This window comes from Mustela putorius, unplaced genomic scaffold (genome assembly GCF_011764305.1).
Source record: "Mustela putorius furo isolate JIRA1106 unplaced genomic scaffold, ASM1176430v1.1 tig00000580_pilon_pilon_pilon, whole genome shotgun sequence".
Classification (NCBI taxonomy): domain Eukaryota; kingdom Metazoa; phylum Chordata; class Mammalia; order Carnivora; family Mustelidae; genus Mustela; species Mustela putorius.
The window spans coordinates 1724306-1745821 of NW_025421423.1; the positions used below are offsets into that span (position 1 = coordinate 1724306).

At 39.5% G+C, this 21516-nt stretch overlaps 1 protein-coding gene and 1 pseudogene across 5 annotated transcripts in view; one reads left to right on the forward strand and one right to left on the reverse strand.

Moving 5' to 3' along the window:
- Nucleotides 1-1272: 1272 nt before the first annotated feature.
- On the reverse strand, nucleotides 1273-1772 carry LOC101671993 (annotated as a pseudogene).
- Nucleotides 1773-6381: 4609 nt separating this feature from the next.
- The window catches only part of ZCCHC7 (zinc finger CCHC-type containing 7), a 245233-nt gene continuing 230098 nt past the window's right edge, over nucleotides 6382-21516 (forward strand). Inside the window, exons 1-2 of one of the 5 annotated variants that reach the window (XM_004747611.3) lie at nucleotides 6382-6517; nucleotides 12257-12887. In XM_004747611.3, coding sequence (XP_004747668.2) covers nucleotides 12278-12887 — 610 coding nt within the window. In that variant the 5' untranslated portion in view covers nucleotides 6382-6517; nucleotides 12257-12277. The other 4 variants (XM_045081587.1, XM_045081586.1, XM_045081588.1 and 1 more) reach the window with 4 other exon arrangements.

Here is a 21516-nt window from a genome sequence, read left to right on the forward strand (position 1 = left end):
CTTAAAGCCTCTGCCTTTGGCTCAGGTCATGTTCCCAGGGTCCTGGGATAGAGCCCCACATTGACTCTCCGCTCAGTGGGGAGCCTGCTTCCCTTCCTCTCTCTCTGCCTGCCTTTCTGCCTACTTGTGATCTCTGTCTGTCAAATAAACAAAAAAAAATCTTTAAAAAAATCATCTTTTATGGGAAAAGATATGCTCATGCATTGCATTTATTAACTACCACGTCTCTTTTACTCACGTTTGGCATGGAATAACTCCTCATCTTTGTATTTTATGACGCTGACATTTTTCAAGAGTGAAGTAGGTATTTTGTAGAATATCCCTTGCTTTGTGTTGGTCTGATAGTTTCCTCATGAATATATTCAGGTTATGTAATTTTTCGGAAGAAATTTGGTCAGTTAAGCGTCTGCCTTCAGCTCAGGTCATGATCTCAGGGTCCTGAGATCAAGTCCGGCACTGGGCTCCCTGCTCAGTGGGCAGTCTGCTTCTCCCTCTCTCTCTGCCTCTCTCCCCACTCCTGCTCACTCTCTCTATCAAATCAAATCAATAAATAAAATCTTTAAAAAAAGAAATTTGGTAGGAATACTGCTGAAGTGATATGCTGTTCTCAATGAATCACATCACCTTTTTTTTTTTTTTTTTTTTTTTTTTTTAATGAAAGTCCCTCTTCATCACTCCCATCCCTACTCCCCTCCAGAGGACAATAACCTGTTTTTGATTGGTATACATCCAGTATTTTCTCTGTGCACTTACATAAACACATATCCGTATACAGACACATGTATATCCTTTAAAAATATACCAAAATGAGTATATAATACACATTTTGTTGTGCAATTTGCATTTTTTTCACTTAACCATATGTCTTGGATATCTTTCTATGTCTGTACATACAGATCCATCTCATTCTTTAAAAAGCAGCATAGTTTTTTTGTGGGGGGGTAAGATTTTATTTATTTGAGAGAGAGAGAAAGAGAGAGAGTGTGTGAGAGAAACAGTGTGTGAGGCAGTGTGAGAAGGGAAGTGTGGGAGGGGGAAGCAAACTCCCCTCTGAGCAGGGAACATGGCTTGGGGCTTGATTATAGGACTGTGGGATCACAATCTGAGCTGAAGGCAGACGCTTAATGGACTAACCCACCCAGATGCCCCCAAAAGCAGCCTAACTTTTTAAAAAGTAGTAGAGATGTAGCCTTATTTATTTTATTCCCTATTCCTTTTTTTCCCTTTTGGTCATCAAATGATCCTTTGTTGAAATGTTTTCCTTTGTAGTTTTCAACTAGCTGGGCATTCCACTGTACCACTATTGACGTCATTTATGATGTCATGAGGGTGTGGCCATCAACATTGCAGCCCATAGACTGAGCAGTCCCCAGGATCTCTTTGATGGATTCAGAAATTTCTCTGGCTAAAGATTGGTGTTGCATCTGTTGGGCAATGTTGACAATCTCATCAAAAGTGTAATTTTCACTGTGCTTAAGGTTTTTCTGCTTCTTTCTATCTCCTGGTGGTTCCTTGAGGAATCAGGGAAGAGGCAGAAGGTACCACTTCATCCTGGGCCTATCTGCTCTGAATGGTCAGTTTCACTGTAATTCCAGGCCCTTCCTATCACTAGCTGCCTTGATGATGTCATCACCAACCTTTTTTGGAGACAGCCCTGGGGCAATCTTCAGAGCCAGGGCAGAGGTGATTTGAACTTCCCCACCAGTGTACCTCAGGTATTTGACTTTGATCCCTTTGGGGTCAAACTTAGGTGGCATGGTGGAGGTGGCAGGTGTTGGATGAACCCGATTTTGGGAAGACCGAAAATAGTTGCACCTTTGCCTCCTCGGAGCAAAAGCCAGAAACTATTGTACTCCCTACTGATGAATATTTATGTTATTTCCATTTTTTCTATCACAATCTTTGTCCCTACATTTGAAGACCTAGCTAGTTTACAATTTTGATGCTTCAAATAGCTCCCCTCAAACGCTTTTCCAATTTGTACACCAATCTACTGTGTAGGAGTTTGTTTGCATTTTTCTGATCATTAGTGATGTTTGACACCTTTTATCATAGTTCGTGGCCATTCAGATTTCTTTCATGAATTGCTTCTTAGTATTCTTGGCTGTTACAATGCTGGATTGCTGTTTTTTTGTTTGTTTTTGTTTATTTGTTTGTTTTTTTTTTTTAACTGATCACTTATTTGGCCTTTCCCTTAGCAGAGGGAGGCTTTCTCCACTTCTAAGCCTCCAGCTGCTCCCTCTGCTGTGGTCCCACAACATGGTTCACACTGCACCCAGGCCTTCGTTTAGCAGACATCCCATACAAATCCACTCATTCCACAAGTGTTCTTTGTGAGCCTACTCTGTGCTTGGCCTTGGGCTAGGTGCTGGGTATGGAGATAGCAGTAGGCCACCACAGTCTGCACCCTCACACAGTTTAGTTTTGAAAGGCAGGTTTGGGCATAGAAAAGAGCATGGGTTTTGGATTCAGACAAGACTTGAGTTTGAATCCCAGCTGTGTGATTTAGAGCAAGTAACATGACCTTACCAAGTTGCAGTTTCCATAGTAGTAAAATCTGTTAACATCTCCCTTGCAGATTGAGGATGGGAGAGAGGACAGTGTTCCTGAAGTGGAAAGCAAGGGCCTCTTGCATAGTAGGCTCTCAGTGAATGAATAATCATCTAAAGACAACTGTTAAAGGTCAAAATGAGGGCACTTGAGTGGCTTAGTTGGTTAAGCAACTGCTTTTGGCTCAGGTCATCATCCTGGAATCCTGGGATCGAGTTCCACATCTGGCTCCCTGCTTGGCAGGGAGTCTGCCTCTCCCTCTGACCCTTTCCCCTCTCCTGCTTTCTCTCACTCTCTCTCTCTCAAATAAATAAATTTTTTAAAAAGATTTTATTTATTTATTTATCAGAGAGAGAGAGAGAGAGAGAGAGAGAAGTACACAAGCAGGCAGAGGCAGAGAGAGAAGCAGGTTCCCCGCTGAGCAAGGAGCCTGATGTGGGACTCCATACCAGGACCCTAGGATCATGACCTGAGCCAAAGGCCCCGCTTAACTGACTGAGCCACCCAGCCGTCCCCAAATAAACAAAATCTTTTAAAAAATATTATATAAGAGGTTAAAATGGTTAGTTCTCAGAGATACCAGATGTTACCTATTAACTGGAATAAGAGAAAGGAGGTAGCTCCCCCCTCTGCTTTTGGGGGAGTAAAGATGAGTAATATGTGACACTCCCCCAGGCCTTGCTACAGAACATCCCCCATCTTGTTGGCCCTCCGTAGCAGATTTCTGCTTTGTCCTTGACCCTCACCCCAATTCAGCTGCTCACTGTTGATGCAATATGCCATTGTCTTGGGGGAAAACAGGTGTTTCCTTCCTCAAATAAATGGGCTCTTTAGAACATTCTCTGTGAGAGAGGCTTCAGGGTATTTTGCATAGTGCTACTCATGATCTCAAGCAGTGTGGACTAGAGACTGTGGGAGGTGGAAACAGAACGACTGTGTGTGTGGCACAGGAAGAGACTCAAGAGACTTGGATTATAGACACAGCTGTGCCTCTGCTACGTGACTCCTGGCATGTCTGTTCTCTCTTGGCCTCAGTTTCCCCATGACTGCAGTAGGAGACTGGAGCAATCGAGTCCCACATCGGCTCTCTGCTCAGTGGGGAGCCTGCCTCTCCCTCTGCCTCTGGCCCTTTGACTCTCTCTCTAACAAATAAATAAATAAAATATTTTTTTTAAAAAAAGGTTTTATTTATTTATTTGAGAGAGAGAGAGAGAGTTCAAGTGCACGAGCTGGAGGGGGCGGCGGGGAGGATCCCGGCTGAGCAGGGGATCCCAATGCAGGGCTCCACCCCAGGACCCTGAGATTATGATCTGAGCCGAAGGCAGATGCTTAACCTACTGAGCCACCCAGACACCCCTATATCCATCTTAATGTCGGACCACAACACTGCATTCCATTTATCTGGGATCATGACATGGTTTCCCCACTGATCTGACAGCTGGTGGATTCACACCTAGTACTTGGTTTCCTAGAGCCTATGGGGCCTTAGGTTGCCTTCATTTCTTTAACATCTTTAGTGAGTGCTTGCTGTCTGCCAACTACTACGTTAGCTGGTAAAGATACGAAGATAAAAATGTCAAGGCTTCTGCCTTCAGGGAGTCCACAATTTAGCTGGGAGACAACAGGAAGGCAGACACAATACAACTGCCTGGATGGAGATTTGTCCCAAGTGTAGGATAGCCCAGGTCAAGGAATGCCTGTTCTGTCTGGCTGACTTGGAAGGTCTTCCTGAAGACCCAGGGCTTGAGCACAGAAGGGTGAGTTGGGGCATGTTAGAAAGCCAGAGAGAAGGGAAGTGGGAGGTAGTAAGAATGTCTTCTGCAAAGTTACAGATGTGGAGAGCATAGTGTCTTCTGGCAACTGCTCAGGAGGCAGAAGTCAGTTCATGAAGTGCCCTTTTTGCCATCCAAAGGACTACAGATCTTATGACATAACCTAAAGGAGGTACCTAAAGCATTTTGAGCATGGTAAAGTAGTAAATATTTGTTGAATACATGAGTAATAGTAGAATGATTGGGTACAGTAATCAGGAGCATTTCCTAACCTTGTGGCCCAGGGCAAGTTCCTTAACCTTTGAATCTGTTTCCTTTTTTTGTGAAATGGGAATTTAAAATCAACCTCAAGGGTCACCTGGCTGACTTAAAAGGTAGAGTGTGTGACTCTTGATCTCTGGTTTGTGAGTTTGAACCCATGTTGGGTGTATATATTACTTATAAATAAATAAATAAATAAATAAATAAAAATCAACCTCAAAATGTTAAAATTTGATAAAGGTTTTATATATAATGCACTTATTGAGTAAGACTGGCACTTGATAAAAGCTTAACAAATTATTTTTTTAGATATATCTTTTGTTCTACACCATACACATTACCTAAACAATTTAGGAATCTCTTTGACCCCTTTCTTTCTTTTTTTAAGATTTTATTTATTTATTTGAGAGAGTGTGCACAAGGGCAGGGGAGGGAGTGGCAGAAGGAGTGGTAGGGAGAATGTCAAGCAGACTCCTGCTGAGCTCAGAGCCCCACACAGAGCTCAACATCAGGGACCCTGAGATCACAACCTGACCTGAAACCAAGAGTCAAAAGCTCAACTGACTGTGCCACACAGGCGCCCCTCTGTGATCTATTTCTAAGCATGTTTCCTCTTCTGTAAAATGGTTCCTCCAATCTTACCTTTTCATTGTAACCTGTAACATTGTAACCATAGTGTTGACTAAAATTTCTAATTATTTTTCTGTAACATCGTTACCATAGTGTTGATTACAATTTCTAATTATTTTCTGATTACACTCTTAGGCTATATCCAAATAGTATTTTGTTTTCCCAGCCAGACTCAGGTCCGGGAGACCAGAGACTAAAAAATTTACCACTATATTCGCAGAAGAAACAATGTTAAGCTTATCTTTCAGCACTATTGCCAAGAATCAATGAAGGGATAAAGTGCTTTGTCATCATGTAAAGTTGTACAGATGGGTTTATTACTACTAAGTATTGAAATAAGGCGTTAAGAAGAGGAACTGAAGCCAGAGGCTTGTAACACAATCTTGTAGCCTCTGGAGGCATACAAAGGGCAAGTATTAACTTCAATCTTTGGCAAGAGTGCAGCTCTTCATGGGTGCCTGGCTGGCTCGGTTGGTAGAGCAAGTGACTCATCTCCCAGTCAAGACCCAGGTTAAGATTAAGCTTACTTAAAAAAAAAAAAGGGAAAAAAAAGGGTGCAGCTCTTCAAGGTTCACAGAGTTAAATCTAATGCTTCGAATTTTGGGAAAAAGCCAGAATCAACCCCAATGCGAATTAAATACAACTTCAAACTAGAGGTGGAAAGGACCTGCCTAAGGTCACCTAGCGCTAGATGCCAGGCTCTGTCAAAAAGGTTTCTCATTGGTTGAGGAGCCCCTGCGGGCTGGGAAACGCGCCACCAGACCCAGCACTTCTACCCTACTTTGGTCTCAGTTTGTATCCTACGCCACGTGGCACAAAGCGGCTGCCCCAGAGGTCAAGCAAGAAGGAGGCGGAACCCATCCGGAAACCAGCTTAGGGGCATCATGGGAAATGTAGTTTTCTTTCTGGGCACAGAAAGGGTGCCTGTTTTCCCCTAGTTTTGACTACTGAGAAGCATCTCCTGCGTGCAAATCGTTCAAACAAAATGTTACCCATTACAGATGCAGCCCAGGTATCTTTGAAAGAAGCCACGAAGGGGAAGGGGCAAAGCACAGAAGGCAAACCAAAAGATTGTCGGGGGCGGGGAAGAAAAAGGGTTAACAGTTATTACGCACGCGCACAGAGGGCCCGTAGGGTGGGCGGGGACGGAAGACGACTCCCGGGAGCTGTGTTTTCCCCGGAAGTGCCTTCCCTCCTCCCGGGTCCGCGCGGACGCTGTTTCCTTACCTCATTTGTCCTCGCCCCTCCCCGTCCCTCTACGCGTTTTGGTTCCTGGTTGGTGCTTCCTGGTCGCAGCCGCGGCAGTGAGTATGTGTGTGACGGACCCCCAGCCATCCGCGGCCGGGGGACCCTCGCCTGCCCTCCGTCTCTCCCGCTGGGCTGTGGAACTAGCGCGTGTACCCTCGCCGGCCTCCCTGTCCTTCGTCTTGGCCCCGCTCAGGGCAGGGTGCAGCTCGTGGCCCCTCGGTGGTGGTCTGCCTCACGCGGCTCGGCTGACCGGCTGGGATGTTCGCTTCTCTCTACCCGGCCAAGGGCGAGGTCGTGATTCAAAAAGCTCTGGGCGCCGATGGCCTCGGTGGGGGTGGCGTTTCAGCCTGTTACTCCTTCTCCCCTCCCCCAAGTCCCCTGTTTTTTGGGGGGAAGCCGGTCAGTCCATTACACGCGTAGGTCCTGCCGCCCGGAGGGAGCCCGGCCTTTGAGGACCGGACAGTCCCAACTCCAGCCTCTGCTGTCAGAAGCAGAAGCTACAGCTGTGGGACCAGAAAAATTTAGGGAATTGTGCCCCTTTCCCCATGTAAAACAGGGAGATTTGGAATGTGTTAACTAATATTTGCTTTATCCCGCACATTCTGTGACCCCGCAGTTAACTTCTAACTTTAAGAGCTGCAGATGCTGTGGGAAAACTGGGAAATCAGCAGGCCTCGGCTCTCGTCGCGGCTCCACTTCTGACTCGTTGGTGACTCTAGGAATCTCTTGTTTAGGCTGAATTTATTTCTATTTCAGATCACAGGAGATCTTTACGCTTAGTGGATAAACAAGCTTTTCAGAGCCCGTTTCTCTAGGAGAGCGTGCAATTTAGTGACTCTCTCAGGTCCCTTCCAAAGCTCTTGACTTTGTGTTTTGAATACTTGGCTGTCAACATCAAAGACTTTGAAGTGGGCTGTGTATATTTCAGACAGCATTAGGCTTTGGAGACGGTATTGCTGTTTCCCAGAATCTGAGGGTTGGGAATGAACTGAGGAAGAGGGGAAGTCAAGATTATAAAATAGCCACAAGGCTAAGGTGCTGTATAGTCAAGAAGGGACTGAGAAAGGTGAGGGAAGTGTTTAGAGATCGGATTTGTTATCATAAAAAGATTGTTTACAAACAGCTGGACTTGTTTGAATAAATTTAGCATAATACTCTCCCACCAATATCTTGTATTCTGTCTTCCTTTTTTTTTTTTTTGGATGAGCTTTGTTTTGCACATTTGGTTCCCTCCACAGTCAGATTTGCTTCAAAGTGAAAATCATATTTGAAGAGTGGACAGAAATTTTAATACTAAACTCAGTAGTGTTCCCAATCTGTCACTGTCAGGATAGCTCACTAAGAGTATGTCAGAAATTTTAAGTTGAAAATCAGCTGTCTATTAATCAGTTTCCTTTGAGCATTGGACTTAAAATCAAGCTGTAAATTTGATTTAAACTTATACCTATGTCATCAAGAAGAAGCATTTAGGCCAGAAGTTCTTTGAAGGGAAATAAGAGCAAAAGGCTCAGAATGACCAATTGATATACTGTTAGAGCAGAGGTATTGGCTTTAAAAATAGTGTAGTGAAATCTGAAAGCTTAAATAAGCCTTAAGTTGTGTAGTTTAAAAATTTTTAGTGAATGGAAAAAAAACCACACCCACTTTTGAATGGTGAAAGCCTTTGCAGTTATTCTCTATAGATGTTTTATATTTGTTAAGCCACTTTAATCTAAATAAATTTCATTCTCAAGCTGGTGTTGTAGGTTCTTACATGGGAACTACCATTTTTGGTCCTGGGATTGGTATACTCTGAGTATCAACTTGCAAGGTTCTTGGATAGGAAACTGACAAATTCAGATGTATACTGTTCCTTTCAATTAAAATGCCTCTTTCATAGTTTTTACACTCTCCTGGAAAGTGAAATGGATATTTTTAAGGTAAATTTAGATGTTTAAGGTCAACAAAGATGTAACTTTGAAGGAAGGTGTTATTTTTTTTAATGTTTATTTGAAAGTATTTTGGAAAATTCAATGAAAAAGTCTTACTGAACACTTGGCTGAGAGCCAGGGGAATGTGAATCTCTCCTACCTATGTTAATCAGCTGCATAACCTTAAATAGCCTTCCTTATCTCTTTGGATCTTAATTTCCTTATGTGAAAATTGAGGAGATAGTATGAGATAATCAGAAAGGTCTCTTTGAAACTTAAAATTTTGTGGCTCTCATAAGGACCTCATGTTAACCAGTTAAGTATGCTTGAGAATTGTATGTTATGGTTAAAAAACTGAGAAAGTCTTTTGGTTCAAGACATATATATTTATTTCTTATTTGTCCTGCGAGTACACATTTAAATTAAATGCATTTGAATGTAATTAAAGTAGTAACATAAACATAAACCAAAATAGCTCCAGGCAAACAACCCTGGCAAGCATAAGCTACATAAAAAGAACAAGTTATGCTGAGCACAATTTTCAAGTACAGAAAGTACAAAATCCTCTTAAAGGCCATAGGGGCTAAATTGTTAAATTCATTTTTCTACATTTCAAGGAAAGAGATAAACCCCTAGACCCAAGGAAGTCAGTTTTTATTATATTTCTGTAGTTTATTTTTGGCATACATTCACAGGTGTGCCCATGGCTCTTTTCTTAATCCCTTTCCTTTGGGATGGCTCCAAGAGTAGTACAAATTTGTAACTCTGTAATTTAGCTCTTTTAATTTTTTCTGGGCTGCACTGGAATTATGTTATTTATGTTTTATCAGTATGGATCCAGTGAGGATTTTGAAGGAAGTATAATTCCTTTGACTTATTTTAGAATTAATTTACCTATTAAATAAAAAGGAAAGAATTCATCTTTTATTTGAATTTCTCTGAGGCTAACATTTCAATATAAACTGATAAATGCTATGAGCATTATTATTCAGACAGCCACATTTAAGTTGTGTGACAACAGCAGCATAGCAACCTAAGGACAGTGCAAGAATGGAACAGGTACATTGAGGCTTTTAGAAGAAAAGGGCATTAACAGTTGGTTTCTTTCCTCCCTACCTTTATTGGGATATAATTGACAAATACTGTTGTGTGAGTTTAAGGTGTACATCATGATTTGATACATAAAATGACTACCGCATTAAGATTATTTAACACAGCCATCACCTCACATATTTTCTTCCTCTTCTTCCTTTTTTTCCCCTCAGTGAGAACATTTTATTTATTTTTTTTAATTAAAAAAAAAAGATTTTATTTATTTACTTGACAGACGGATCACAAGCAAGCAAAGAGCCAGGCAGAGAGAGAGGGATAGCAGGCTCCCCGATGAGTGGAGAGCCTGATGTGGGGCTCCATCCTAGGACTGGAGATCATGACCTGAACCGAAGGCAGAGGCTTAACCCACTGAGCCACCCAGGCACCCGAGTGAGAACATTAAGACCTACTCTCTTGGGACGCCTGGGTGGCTCAGTTGGTTGGACGACTGCCTTCGGCTCAGGTCATGATCCTGGAGTCCCGGGATTGAGTCTCGCATTGGGCTCCCAGCTCCATGGTGAGTCTGCTTCTCTCTCTGACCTTCTCCTCGTTCATGCTCTCTCTCACTGTCTCTCTCTCAAGTAAATAAATAAAATCTTTAAAAAAAAAAAAAAAGACCTACTCTCTTGGCAGATTTCAAGTATACAATACAGTGTCATTAACTCAGAGCGTAATTATCATTTTTACTCCCAGCTTTATTGAGGTATAATTGACATAGAACACTGTGTAAGTTTAACGTGTATGATAAAAGTTGGTTTCTTTATTTTTCTAAACAACAACAAAAAACTCCAGCATGATGGTAGTGCATTTTTGGCTCTTGTTAATTTGGTTCTTGGAGTCAGCTGGTTGTATTACTAAAACTACCATCAGAACACCCTGACATTTTGGGCAAAGAACTAGTAAACCAAGAACAGCTAGTCTTTCTAAATTTGTATAGCTAAAAAGGAAGTGGAAAGAGTAAATTGTCATTGTTAATTGTTTTTTAGGCTGTCCCTGATTTTTGAACAAACATGAGTTATTTTTCCAGAGCTCTCATTTTGATCAATATTATATCAGTACCTAATTGAAACATCTTCTGTGTAGATATTTGGTTAATGATAAGAGAATAGTGGAATAGTTGGAGACAACTGTGAAATTCATCCCACCATATTTTAGACAGATTTATTAGGGCTGAAGAGCAAATGCTAAATGATATTCATTTATTTATTTATTCATTAATTCATCAGACATTTATGGAGGTCCTGCTAAATACCAGTTACTCTGCTTGGCTTTGGGAATCTGTTGTTTAACAAAGTGCATACAGTTTCTGCTCTCCTGGGGTTTGTGATCGGTTTTTGTGAGACATTTACATTGATTAGTAATTAGATCTGTAGTGTTTTGAAAAGCCTATAAAAGGGACACAATTTAGTCTGGTGGGTCAAGGGAAGCTTTCTCAGTAAAAGGGATGTTGGGGCGCCTGGATGGCTCAGGTCATGATCCCAGCATCCTGGGATTGAACCCTGCATCAGGCTCCCTGCTCAGCAGGGAGTCTGCTTCTCCCCACACTTCCCCCTCCTTCCTGCTCATGCTCTCTTTCACTATCTCTGTCTCTCTCATGTAAATAAATAAAATACATATATGTAAAAAAAAAAAAAAGACGGGGTGCCTGGGTGGCTCAGTGGGTTGAGCCTCTGCCTTTGCCTCAGGTCATGGTCTCAGGGTCCTGGGATGGAGCCCCTCGTTGGGTTCTCTGCTCAGCGGGGAGCCTGCTTCCTCCCCGCCCCCCCTCCCCCGCCTGCCTCTCTGCTTACTTGTGATCTCTCTCTGTGTCAAATAAATAAATAAAATCTTAAAAAATGAAAAAGGGATGTTTAAGCTGAGTAGAAGGATGAGCAAGATTTAATATGCCCACAGTAGGGAGGTAAAGTGCTCCTATAGCTAGAAGTTTTGCCTCAGTTTTAGGTCCTTAGTATGTTTTTCATACACATCTTTATTGCTAGTACAAAAGTAAACCAAGGTTTATCAGATATTTTTATGTATTATTTTAGTCAAGGATAAAAAGGCCATGAGAGAGCGCCTGGGTGGCACAGTGGGTTGAGCCGCTGCCTTCGGCTCAGGTCATGGTCTCAGGGTCCTGGGATGGAGTCCCACATCGGGCTCTCTGCTCGGCAGGGAGCCTGCTTCCCTCTCTCTCTCTCTCTCTGCCTGCCTCTCCATCTACTTGTGATTTCTCTCTGTCAAATAAATAAATAAAATCTTTAAAAAAAAAAGGCCATGAGATTAATTTTTTAATTGAGAATAGAAATCTGCACTAAAACAGTAAATATGATTGTTTTGGAGTGGGTTTTAATCAAAGTTGAAGTTATATTCGCATGTGACAATGCATACCTGAAAAGATGAGATGTAGAACCAGAACCAGGGAAGAGATGAAGAATGGATGGAATAGTGAGAATGACTTAAACTATTCTGGTGATTTTTCACATTTTAGAGAAAAAAATGGTGTCTGAAGCAGTAGATCAACCTGTCTTTCCTTTCTAGCATACATGCAAAATATGGTATTTTCATTAATAACTACCACTCAATTTGTTGGAGTAATTTTCATTTGAGAGGGGTGGGTATTATCAGAGCAGGTCATAGCAGGATTTAGAAATCCTCAAAAAAAGAGTACTCTTAAGAGAAAAAGGTATTTTAATATGTTATTGAGAACAATGATGGCCTTCACAGAAGTTAGCTCTAAGGTGATATCATTATGCATTAAACAGGCATGATCTGAGCTTTTAAAATATTTTCTTTGTATGATTTTCTCTTTTACAGCATCAAGGTTTCTGACTTCCCATGATGTTTGGTGGTTATGAGACCATAGAAGCCTATGAAGATGACCTTTATCGTGAAGAGTCATCTAGTGAACTGAGTGTTGATAGTGAGGTGGAATTTCAGCTCTACAGCCAAGTTCATTATGCCCAAGATCTTGATAATATCATTAGAGAGGAAGAACATGAAGAGAGGAACTCTGGGAATTCTGAATCATCCAGTAGTAAAACAAATCAGAAGAACTTAATTATCCTTTCAGATAGTGAGGTCATCCAGCTCTCAGATGGGTCAGAGGTCATCACTTTGTCTGATGAAGATAGTATTTACAGATGCAAAAGAAAGAATTTTAGAGTCCAAGCAAAAGAAAAGACCGGAGGTCCTCCTGCCTCTCTTCATTCTAATAAGTTGACTGATAAGAAATGCAAGAGGAGTATTGAGAAGCCTAAATCTGAAGAGATACCAGGTACAATCCGAGAGGTTATGATTATAGAGGTCAGTTCAAGTGAAGAGGAAGAGAGCACCATTTCAGAAAGTGATAACGTGGAAAACTGGATGCTGCTGGGATGTGAAGTTGATGATAAAGATGATGATATCCTTCTCAATCTTGTTGGATGTGAAAACTCTGTAAATGAAGGTTAGTATCATATTGGCCATTTTGAAAAATAATACCATATTTAATAAGGAAGACTGCTTTTCCTAGACAAAAGACCAATAGGGTTTGCTCCATTTAATTCCTCATCTTTTGGTCTTGTTTTTTGGCTTGTTTCTCATGAGACTCTTACCAGTGGCTACTCTGATGGTGGTCTGTCTGAACATCAGAAAGAGTATGTCAGAATATCAAAGACCCTCTGCTTCTACTATAAGCAAATTCATAGCTGCTTCTTCCTGTTTGGCTAGAGCCGGTTCTGGACCTGAAATCTTAGTCCCCTCTCTTTCTGCCTGGTATCACAGGTGAGTACTGCATTCATCTCAGACGTTGGTCCTGTGCTGTCATTTGGCCAACTCTGTTGGGACTGCCTCTTCCTAAGTGATTTGCCTGGCCAGGAGTTAGCCAGGCAGCCAGCATGGGAAATGCTTGATATACTGAGAATATGAAATTAGTATTGAGATTTTAGGAATTCTGTGGTTAAGATAGGAGGCTCCAAAGAGCTGTAAGTCTACAGTAAACTGTAGGAGGTAATGCAAATTCTTAGAACCACATCATTCAAGGATTGAAATTTTGATGTGGACTTTGTATTCTCTCTCTCATAGTCTTGATGCATAATTCCTTTAAGAACTCCCTTTAGTTTTTCTTCCTGTATGCCTAATGCCTTGTCTCTTGCAGTAGTTTCCTAAATGATCTTTTACATATTCCCTGCACAATATTGTTAAACTAGTAGTCTTGAAATGCCCTTTTACTCATAATACTTTGCTGTGCCCCAAACCTTTAATAGTACCTACTTGTTCTCAGAGGAAATGATGATATTGAATGTAGGTTATGCTTTGGAGCCCCAGTGACTGACAGACCTTTTTTTAAGGATACAAACTTTAGGTTTCCAGGCGATAGGGTTTCCTAACTACTTAACTTTACCCTTGTGGGAACGCAGCCACAATACCTAAAGAAATGGGTTAGGTATTCCAGCAAAATCTTATTTACAAAAACAGATGGCTGGCTCAGTGTATCAAAGGCCAACCCTGAGAAGTTGACAGCAAAAGGAAGAAAAGAAAGAGAGTGGTAGAACACAGAGTGGAATTAAGTGAAGTTTTATCAGAGTAAGGTAGATCTGATAATGTTTTTAGATAGACGGGGGGCAAGGAGGGCGGCCCTTTTGAGGGTAGATTAAACCTGTTTGTTGGATTGGGATAGTGGGGGCCAATTAAGAGATGGGATCAGGTGTGTATGTCTGAATTAGTCTTAAAAGGGAAAAGACACCATTAACCTCTCAATCATCAGATGTTTCTAGAGGTAGAAAAGAAAATAAATTCAGATGGATTGCAGATGAGGGAATATGTGAGGATGTGTTTGATTTTCTTAGGAAAATGAAAACAGAATTGGAAGTGAAGTGGGCAGAGGGTACTTAGAAGCCTAGAGTGTGGAAAGCTTGAGTCCTTTGGGGAATACTTTTAGACTGTGATTCCCAGTGTTTTGAAGATGGTAACCTTTTAAACTTCACAGCAATTTTTGGGCTCCCACATGATTGTAGTTATAGTTCTAGTATTTATTAATTGAGAAAATGCATATTAGCTACTATTTTAGTATTCTTTTACATGATGGGGTTTTATTAACCACAATGTCTGTACATTTGAAAAATAGTAGTACATATATATGTATATGTATATGTCTTTATATAATGCATGCCTCTGGGCACCGACTGTGGTCACCAATCTTGCAGGTCTCCAGGAGTCTGAAGCTCATAGTTGGGAAATCATTGTGCCAACAAATCAATAATAGGTTTACTTAGAAGTGGTATTCAGTCCAAATTGCAACAATATGAGCTTGTAATGAACTCACTTTGAAGGATTTCATAACTTTTTCCAATAATATTTGGCAATCTGAAGCAAGATTATGGAAACCAAATGATCCAGGGCTAGGCATACCATCACAGAAGTTCCAGAAGGTCGAAAGCATTTAGCCCAGTCTTTCTTTAAATTGCCTTCTCCTGACATCACATCTAGGTTCATCAAACATTAACGTGTTCATGATGATGAGCCATTTTTCTTGAACTCAAGTTTTCCATATCTACCGTACTGATTTTTCCATTTGGTTATCTTATTGTCATTTCAGATTTAATACACTGAAAGGTTTGAGAAATTGAATTGAAAGGTTATTTTTCCATAGAAAGAGGACCAGGTTAACTGAGAAGTAACAGTAGAACTAGGGTTTCTCAGGGCAAAATGAAAGAGATTGGTGAGGAGTAGTGAGAATGGGGTAGAGGGTGGCTGAACCATATGGAAATGAGGATTCTAGAAGAAAGGGAATGGTAGATTTAGTCAAGTATGTGTTATAGGAGTGAGGAAAAGAAGGTTGGTAATTAGGTATATAAAGAGATCTCTGGCAAACAGTTCTAGTGTTTGATGTTATAAGTAGAGAGTAAGAAGCATGTTTGTTCTTGAACTGCATTTTTGGAGGAGGGGTTATTTGTGTTTATTTTTATTGAGGTGAAATTAGCATAACACAAAATTAATCTTTTTAAAGTGTTCAGTTTACAGTATTATGGAAGCAGACCAAAGGAAACCCTGCTCTCATGGAGCTCTTTATTCCTTCTTCTCCCAGACCCTGGCAACCACTAATCTTTCTGTCTCTGTGGATTTACCTATTCTGGATATTACATGAAAATAGAATCATATAATATGTGACCTTTGTGTCTGACTTCTTTCGCTTAGGATAATGTTTGGAGGGTTTGTCCATATTGTAGCATGTATCAGTACTTCATTCCTTTTCAAGGCTGAATAATATTCAATTGCATTGTTATACCACATTTTGTTTATCTGTTCATCTGTAGATGGACATTTGGGTTATTTCCACCTTTTGGGTATTATGGATGGTGCTACTGTGAACATTCATGTATACCTATTTGAATACCTATTTTTGGTATATACCTAAGACTAGCATAGCTGGGTTTTCTTTTTCTTTCTTTCTTTCCTTTTTTTTTTTTTTTTTGAAGATTTATTTATTTATTTTAGAGAGACTGTGAGTAGGGGGAGGGAGGATAGGGGACAGAGATAGGCAGACTCCCCCTGAGCTTGGAGCCTGACCTAAGGCTCAATTCCACAATCCTGAGATTATGACCTGGGTTTAAGCCAACAATCGGTTGCTCAACTGACCAAGTCACCCGGCTACCCCTAGTATAGCTGGGATTTTCATGTTTCGCTTTCTGAGGAACCACCAGACTTTTCCACAGTGGCTGCACCATTATACATTCTCAAAGTAATTTATGAGGGTTCCACTTAACTGCATTGTTTTTAGCAATGACTTGTGATGTTGCATATTCTATTTTGATTTGGTGGTATGCTCTTTGTTATTTCTTACAGTTTTTTCTCTTAGTATTTTGGTTTTTATACTTGTCGTTTATGTTGGCTTATGTTTTTCTAGTATGGCTTTTATTTCTTTTTAGAGAGAGAGCAGGTAGGGAGGGGCAGAGGGAGAAGGAGAGAGAGAATCCTAAGCAGGCTCCATTGCCCAGTGTGGAGCTGGATGCGGGACTTGACCCCATGACCCTGAGATCACGACCAGAGCTGAAATCAAGAGTCGGATGCTCAACTGACTGTGCCACCTAGGTGCCCCTCTAGTATGGCTTTTTTTTGCATCAAATTTTCCTTTATCTTTTCATCCACTTAAGAGTTTGTAAAGAAACTGATTCTTACAGCTGTTCTGTTAAAGTTTAGTGTGTGTATGTGTATAAATTTGTAACACCTTTTCTGCAACATTAGTAACATTACTAATAAGTAACATTAGCAATTAGATGCAAGACCTAAGTAATTCTGAGTAATTTTTGATTCCTTGCATTCAGTGTATATTCCTCTTACACATATTGAAATTTATCCCTTTGCTTCTAGGATTTGTTTCTTTGTTCCAGCCAAATCTAAACAAATTGTGCAATTTTGCCAATTAACTTGCCTGACTCTTAAAACTCTGACAGATATTCAAATATATATCTCCTGTTTTATATCCTTGGTCTGCTAATGCCATAATCCTATTTCTCTTTAGTTAATAAGCAATATATTCTGTACTGATGTTTATCTGAGTGTGGTTTTACTCTCTCACCATTATTATCCTGTTTGTAAATAGATCTGAGTTCAGTTTATATAGTAGTCTTTAGAGAGATTTCTTCATGTTGATGGAAATTTGTAGAAATTCTGACATACTTTTGAAATGATGATGTTTAACCGTAGCAGTAGCTATTTGGTATACTGCTTCTCCTCCTCCCCAAACCCTTGAACTATGGCATATTTAAAGTATCAGTCTGATAGGAGAGATTAAAGACTCCTTGAAGGCAGGTCTTTTCCATACTCACAAGTTACCCTATGATATTTAGAGTAATTCTTTGACATGTGTTTGTTCTGTATTAATTGCTGAATGATCAAAATATTGGGCATCTACTCTGTAGTATACACAGAGGGGATTTAAAATGATAAAAGACATAGTTTTAGCCTTAAATGGCATTGTGTTTCATTGAAGAGACAATTTATATAATATTTATAGAATTATTATTTAAATATTTTAGAGAGAACACTTGAATGTGTGCCGGGGATGGGACAGAGGGAGAGAATCAAGCAGGCTCGCCACTGATCAGGCATCCTACTACTATGCAGGGCTTGATTCCCAAGACCAAAGAGATCACGATCTGAGCAGAAACCAAGAGTCTGATACTTAACTGACTGAGCCCCAGGTGCTCCTGTAATATGTGTGTGTATACACACACACATGTATATACTAAAAATAAGCTAATACTAAGAAGAAGCGAAGTAATTTATGGAAGTCTCTTCTTAACCTTGGGAGATAAGTGTCTTAAAGTCCTGATGATAGATGTAATTGAAAACTTAACACTTTATAAAAAATAGGATTAGTGAATTTGAGGTAGTAATGAATGAATGAAGGACTATGTAAGTACATACAAATTTCCCATTTACTATTGTTAAATTTGTAGTAATGAGTGCAGAACTATTCTTGTTCTGTGGAAACTTCAGGCCATTCCCCATTACTTAAGTTTCAAGTGAGAGGCATACACATTGTACTTTCTCTTAATACACAGTCAGGCAGGTAGTACATTACTTGGAGACATAGTTTCCTTCCTCTGAATGTTTGATACTTTTCTGATTATATGATTTGATGTTCTTTTTATTACTTTTTAAAGATTTTGTTTTTTATGTTATTTATACACCCAGTGTGGGGCTTGAACTCACAATGCCAAGACCAAGAGTCACATTCTTTATTGACTGAGCCGGCCAAGTGCCCCTGATTGAAGTTTCTTTTAAAGATTTTAATTTATCTAACAGAAAGAGAGCGAGCGAGAAAGAGAACACAAGTGGGGGGTGGTAGGCAGAGGGAGAGGGAGAAACAGGCTCCCCACTGAGCAAGGAGCCTGACGTGGGCCTTCCGACCTTAACGGAAGGAAGACACTTAACTCTCGGAGCTACCTAGCCACTCCTGATTTGAAGTTCTTGATTAGCTTCCTGAGGTTCTGTTGAGGACTTGTGGATGTAACACATAACTTGTTCAGCCTGCCCTTCCTCAACTAATGATGAGGACTTTGCTTATAATAAATTCATGCCAAAACATTGGCCCTTAGTCCCAATTTTATCTGGCTCTCAGCTTTCTCTACTGAGGGATGTAGGAATTTATTTCTAAGTTCTAGACTTTATTTCCTTAACTTTCTTTACTCTTTCCTAAGGCTTCTTTATATAGCAATGCCTGCACTGCATTTGTTTTCCTTTTTGAAATTCTCACCCTTTAATTTCTTTTATTATTTCTAGTACAAGTGACTTAAAATTCTCATATATTGGAAAGGTAGATCTCCTGGTTGAAGAAAGAGATGCACCAAAGGAAATCAGCGTGTTTCTTAATTTGTGAGAAGGATCTCAAGTTTGGGGAGGATTATTACATAAGATTGCCAAGTAATGGGGAGAGACAATAAGTGCTTTAGGAATTAAAAACAAGCCACTTATTTTCCTGCATAAGGAAGGGATATTAATAGCTCTAGGAGTAATTATTAACTTTTTGTTAGTTTTTTTATTATGGAGATTTTAAAGTATATAAAAATAGAATGTTATATCAGACTCAGTGTCCCATAAACCAACCTATGACTAGTCTTTTCTCAATTATAACTGCCTGTCCCTGTATTATTTTGAAGCACATCACACCCATCATTTCATTCATTCATACATATATATGTGTATGTGTGTGTGTATGTATATTTCAGTGTGTACTTCTGCAAGGTAAGTTCTTAAGAAACATAATCACTTCCTGATCATATCTAAACAAATTACCAATGTTTCTTTTATTATTAAATACCCAGCTGGGGGCACCTGGTTGACCAGTTATTTAAGTGTCTGACTCTTGATCTGAGCTCAGGGTTGTGAGTTCAGGGCCCGCATTGTGCTTCAGGCTGGGTGTGGAGCCTATATTAAAAAAAAAAAAAGAAAAAAAACCCAAGAAGAAAAAACAAAAACCCAGTCAGCATTCAGATTTCCCATCCTGGCTCTCAATTTTTTTTTCTTATAGTTTATTTGAATCAGATCCATTTATTGTAATTGATTGATAACTTAAGTATCCTTTATAGGTTCCATCTTTATTTTTTTATTCTCTTTTTCTTCTTCCTTGTAATTTATTTGTTGTATTAACTGGATTGGTTGTCCTCTAGAATTTTCTGTAGTCTGAATTTTGTGGTAATGTTTAACATATAATTCCGTGCCCTCTGTGTTTTATATGACCTGGTAGTTAGATCTGGAAGCTTGATTAAATTCAGGTTTCTTTCCCTGTGATTATGCTATAAACTAAAACATGGATAGTTCATTTGTTTCATTTTGCTTTTATATGTTTATTTTTCAGTATTGCCTTTTACAAATTTAATTTGTTTTATAATTAGTAAAATGTCTATAAGATTCCACATTTAAGTCAACAAGACAAGGTATAATATATTCAGAAAAGTCTGTCTTCTCTCCAGTCTTCACCCCATTTTTGCTCTTCCCCTTATGGATAACTGTTCAGAGAAAATTGATGGTTTGTTCCTATACTAAAAAAAAAAAAAAAGCAAATATGTATATATCTTTGTATTCTTTCTCCCCTTCCTTAAACAGTGGTATATTAACCACATTTTGCTCTACCCTTTTTTTTTTTTTCTCTCTGTAACAGTGTAGCCTGGAGATCAGTCCATAGCGTATGTAAAGATATTCTTAGGGCTGTGGACTATTTTGGGGTTGTCTGCACTACTCTGAGCTAGATACATTAGGTATGTAACAAACACATTTTAGAGGTGAATGAATAGTAATTTAAAATATTTTATGAATAAAATACTTTTACAGTCTTTCAAACACATGTGGAATAGTCTAATTGCACTTTCACAAACATGCTTTTATACTTATTCCTGGTCTTAATGTTTGTTTCTCATTTAGTAATTTTGGAAGATTCAGATTTAGCGAAAAATTAGACTCAGATTTTAAAAAGCAGTAACTTTTGAAGAATGAAGAATATAGCATGTTGAAGAAGCTGTATTAATTCCTAGTACGTAACTGTTACGTTATAGAATTTTACATTAACATAGAGCTCATTCAGTATTACAGTTTGACATATTGCTTCTTTAGTTCATCAACATTTGGCACATAGCGGATAATCAAGTAAATCTTAGGTGAATTTAATTGAAGTCCTACCTTTGCATATAGAGTAGTGCTCTTTACATCATACTACAACATGAAGTTGAAGTGAAATTACGGCTTGATTGAAGTGAAACCACAGGTTTTGAAATTGAAGTAAAATAATGGCTTTCAGTGACTTAGTGCAGTAAGTCTTTTATATACATATATATATTTTAAGTCAGCTCTTCCCCCAATGTAGGGTTCGAATTCATGACCCCGAAATCAAGAGTTGCATGTTCTACCGACTGAGCCAGCCCGGCGCCCAGTGTTATAGTTGTCTTTGTGTCAAGTCCCTTTACTCCCCCAAAATATGCATATAAAAGTTTTGGGTACAATTTCAGAGGATAAAGAACTCATCTAGAGGTAATTGCAGGATCCTTGGCATTTATTGGGCACTCAACCAAGACTTGATAACTAATTAAAATTTGAGTAGAGTGGGTTACCTGTTTGAATTTCAGTTTTTCAAATTGGTCATGCTTTATTTGATCTGGATCTTTTACAAATGCTGCTTTTTTCTGCCTGGATCACTTTCTACCTTGCTTGATACCTACTCATCCCTTTGGTCTCAGTTTCAAGTTTGATTCTGAATGAGGTTACCTACAGGCTCTTAATCAGTTGTAGTTATTATGTCTGTTGTAGTTCCTCAATTGACTAGCTGTGATTTTGGGTAACTTAATCACATTATTGGTAAAGAAATAATTTTATTAAAGTTGTAAAGATAAAATGAGACAATGGATAGACTAAATTAATGTATAGAAAAATGGCTAAACTCTTTCAACTACAGGATGATTTTGACAAGTATGGGCATATAGTTTCCACTTGGTAGTTTGAATGGAAAGTTCTCAGCTTTTTTTGTGAACCCAAGTGCTTTTGAACGTGTCTAGTATGGCACTTTACTTAAATAAATTTTATTTGATTCGGTGACATTTTAG